The sequence below is a fragment of the Gavialis gangeticus genome, unplaced genomic scaffold (genome assembly GCF_001723915.1).
Source record: "Gavialis gangeticus isolate Ggan-Ray unplaced genomic scaffold, GavGan_comp1, whole genome shotgun sequence".
Classification (NCBI taxonomy): domain Eukaryota; kingdom Metazoa; phylum Chordata; order Crocodylia; family Gavialidae; genus Gavialis; species Gavialis gangeticus.
The window spans coordinates 10,764,094-10,767,846 of record NW_017729029.1 but is presented as its reverse complement, the minus strand read 5'-3'; the positions used below and the strand labels follow the sequence as shown (position 1 = coordinate 10,767,846).

At 65.4% G+C, this 3,753-nt stretch overlaps 1 protein-coding gene across 1 annotated transcript in view; it reads right to left on the bottom strand.

Annotated features, from left to right (window-relative positions):
• Nucleotides 1–368: 368 nt before the first annotated feature.
• Nucleotides 369–3,753, bottom strand: part of ZMYM3 (zinc finger MYM-type containing 3) — a 32,312-nt gene continuing 28,927 nt past the window's right edge. Inside the window, exons 20-24 of the mRNA XM_019521242.1 lie at nucleotides 3,496–3,647; nucleotides 3,231–3,345; nucleotides 1,980–2,234; nucleotides 1,766–1,883; nucleotides 369–1,279 (exon numbers count right to left, since the gene is read on the bottom strand). Coding sequence (XP_019376787.1) covers nucleotides 1,081–1,279; nucleotides 1,766–1,883; nucleotides 1,980–2,234; nucleotides 3,231–3,345; nucleotides 3,496–3,647 — 839 coding nt within the window. The 3' untranslated portion in view covers nucleotides 369–1,080. The remainder of the gene's footprint in view (nucleotides 1,280–1,765; nucleotides 1,884–1,979; nucleotides 2,235–3,230; nucleotides 3,346–3,495; nucleotides 3,648–3,753) is intronic.

The window sequence follows — 3,753 nt, the reverse complement described above, 5'->3', positions numbered from 1 at the left end:
GCTGGGGCAGCAAAGCGGGGGCTGAGCAAGCGGAGACCCGGCCAGGAGCCACCACCCGCTTGCAGAGTGCAGGCCAGGGGCTTGGGCCAATGTGGCTAGCGGGGAGATGGGTGGAGAAGTGGCCAGCCAGAGCCTGCCGCTCTGAGCATGCGAGGGGGTCTGATCCCCTGATCCAGCAGGTGCAGGGGCATCCCTGCTCCCCCTGGGCAAGGGGGTGCCATCAGCCCCCACCTGGCCTGCAGAATGCCCACCTGTGCCCCAGGCTGCACGCAGAGGATGGGGCTCCATGTCACAGGAGGAGACAACAGCCAGGCTCGGGCCAAGGCGTACCCTGCCAGCACCCACTGTCCTGGCAGGTAAGGCTCCAGCACCAGAGCGGCCCCTGCTCCCTTCACCCCTGGCTGGGCTGCCCCAGGCTCTGGGTCAAACCCCTCTCCTGTCCAGCAGAACCAGGCCAGCCTCACCCTGCAGAGCCCATCCCTGGGCCCCACATTTGGGGCAGGGCTCTTGTCCCCAGCTGGGAGCTTGCCACTCAGGCAGCGAGCAGCCCAGGGGCCGAGAGCCTCCAGCAGAGGCTGCTGGGCCCAGCCCAGCCTCCCACCCCTCGGCTGGCCTTGGCCTCTCCATCGTGGCAGCCACATGACACATTGGGGGGTACGGAGGAAGGGAGCCAGGTTGGGAACAGCCGCGTGGAGCTGCCTGCCGCAGCCCTGGCACGGTCAACGGGGGTGGTGCCAAGGCAGGGTTGTCAGCAGCATGTCCTTCGGGCTCTTGGCTCCCCTGGGCCTGCAGCCACTGGGAAGACAGGAAGGGGCAGGGCAGGACCCTGCTGCAGCCAGGCCCAGGCTGGGAGGCAGCGTGCAGGTAGGGCTTGGATGCTAGGGCCCACTGGGGCCTCGGCACTAGCATGAGGCAGGGATGTCTCAGTCTGATACAGATAAGCAGGACAGCGCCCTGGTCTCTGAGGCAGGGAGCAGCACCAGCCCAATGCCAGGCCACCCCACTCACATCCCCACGGGGGGGTGGGCGGCAAGAGCCAGGGGGACGTGGCTTCCCCGCACAGAGCACCGTGGGCTGGGCTCAGTCCATGTCGTCGTCCAAGCCGCCGGCCCGGCTGTGCTCCTCGTAGATCTCGCGCACAGCCAGGAGGCGGTTCAGCATGCTCTCCAACATGCTCCGGTCCATGGGGATGACCGAGTACCAGAGTGGCGACTCCGCGATGCACGACCGCTCTGGCTGCAGGTAGAACACGTCGCTCCGGTTCCGCAGGCTCTCGGGACTGCAGCAAGAGGGGAGTGGCAGGGTGAGGCCTGGCTCTGGCCCCCTGTACAGGCCCTGCCTCTCCCTCCCTGCCCCAGGGCCCAAGACCTGGCTGACCAGAACCTGCCCCCACCCCACCCCACCCCACCCCACTCAGGGCACGCTGAGCCTTGGCTTCCCCACCTGCTCCCTATCCATTGTCAGGAGCAAAGGAGGTGGCAGAGGCATGGATGAGCGTTCAGGGCACCCTCTGCCTCCTGCAGAGCAAGGACCCAGCAGCTGGGTGTGGGCTTCTCTTCTGGGGCCCTGGACAGGCTCCGTGGTGGAGGGACAGCAGGAGGGCACGGGTCACCCCCACCACCCCAGCAGGAGGGGAGGAGATGAGCTCTCTGCCCCTATGGGTAGCGTTGCACAGGCCCTGGCAGGAAGGTCAGGGCTGGGGCGAGCCGGCTGCATGCCGCAGGGCAGGCCGGGGCGTGGGGGACAGTGGGGGGCAGGGCCTCACCATTTGGAGAGATAGAATTCGTAGAACTTGACGGGACAGCGGAGGGGGTTCATCCGGTTCTCGCGCTGCTCCAGGATGGGCATCTCCTCCTCGCGCTTTCGCTTCCCCAGGCCTCCACCTGCGGGGGGAGAGGCTGGAGTCAGGGCTGGGCTGGGCTGGGCCGGGCTGGGCAAGGGCGCTGGGGTGGGGGCCAGGGCTGTGGTCCAGTACCTACCTCGGCCTTTCTTCTGCTTGGCAGGGGCAAAGTAGCGGATGCTGATGACCTTGGTGGTGCCTCGCGGCGTGGTGCACTTACGGGCCTGGCGCACCACATTGGTGAAGGAGAGCTGCATGTGCTCGTCTGCTGTCTGCAGCCCAAAGAACTTGGTGTTGAAGAACATGAGGGTGTTGAGCAGCACGAAGGGCGAGTACACGCCCAGCTGCTTGCACTCCCATAGGTGCTCCTCCTCCACGCGCGAGAACACCGTGTCTGTGGACACAGGGAACCAGTCACTCGCTGTCCCACAGTAGGGCTTGAAATGGCCCAGCCCAGCGCAGCAGCACAGGGAGGGGGTTGCAGCTCACAGTCCACACCAGGCACAAGGGACCCCAGGCTGGGCCTGTGGCTGGAAGCACTCAGCCCCTCGCTGTGGGACAGGGAGGGCAGGGAAGTGTAGGCATGGGCAGATGTGGGGAGTTCTGCCGCTGTCGTTCTCATCCCGGCTGACTGACGCCAGCCCCACAGCCCTGCCGCAAGCCACAGCATGTGACACTAATCCTACAGCCAACCACAAAGACAGCTGGGAGGTGATTGCACATGGGGCCAAGAGGGCAGAGGTAGAGGGAGGGATCAAGCCATGGGCAGGATGGATACACACACCAGTTCTTGCCACCACATGGCAGGTGAGTGGATTGCCAGCACTGCAAGTCTGGGCCAGGTGGCACGACCACTGGCTTGGCACATGTGGAAAGGACCCAGACCACGAGGGATGGGATGGCCACTGGCTAGGATGGACACAGGTGCCTGGACAGGAGCTGGGCACCTGGGCAAGTTTAACTCCCACATAACTCTGGGAACTAGCACAGCGGAGCCAGCCAGTGAGGCCGCAGTGCTCTGGGCCGGGAACTGCAGAGGCCAGAGCGTGGCAGCCAGGTGTCGGGGCACTGCTCCACTGGGTGGTTTCCAGCCAGGCCGTACACGCAGCCAGAGCTCCATCACCAGCCCCCTGCAAGCACAAGGCACTGAGGACCAGTGGGCTGGCTCTGGTGCTAGACCCTGGCAGCATGGCGGCTGCCTCCCCACAGCAGGAAGGCGGAGGGTCAGGGCAGGCTTGTGCCTTGGCCGTGGGCCCCTGGACCACCAGTCTTGCTTCTCAGCCAGGCTGGTGGTCCAGGAGCCCACAGCCAAGGCACAGGCCTGTCCTAAGGGTGCTGCCCAACTGGGGCCAGGTCCAGCCTGGCCCATGCGCAGCCCTGCAACACGTACTGTTGGGCAGGATCGTAGGCTGCCAGCCGCTCAGGGACTTGTTCAGCTCCTGCACAAAGGTCAGGTAGTAGAGGTCTGTAAAGATGTTCACCATGCGGTTGTTCTCCAGCAGGTACTAGAGGGAAGGGAGCACAGGTCAGGCCGTGCAGAGGGACCTGAATGGCCACCCTCCTGGGGCTGCAGGGCCCCCAGCCCCAGGAAAGAGCCCGGCCTGAAGGGTCCCTCAATGGGGCTGGAGGGGCTACAGGCTGGGAGGCTGCCTCACCTGCTGGATGCCCAGGCAGAGGTAGTAGATGCTGTCCGGCTCGTAGCGCTCACCGTTGGGCCGCGTTATCTCCTTGACAAACTGAGCGAGGCCGTAGTTGAGCTCAGCTGCCGTGCAGGCCAGGATGTCCTCCTTGATGCGCATGGGCTTGGCTGTGGGGAAAGCAGCACTGGTCTCAGTCACAGGCACTTGGGGCAGGGAGCACAGAGCTGCCCCAGGCCCTGGTGCTGGTGCTGGAATGGGTCTGGCACAGGCTGG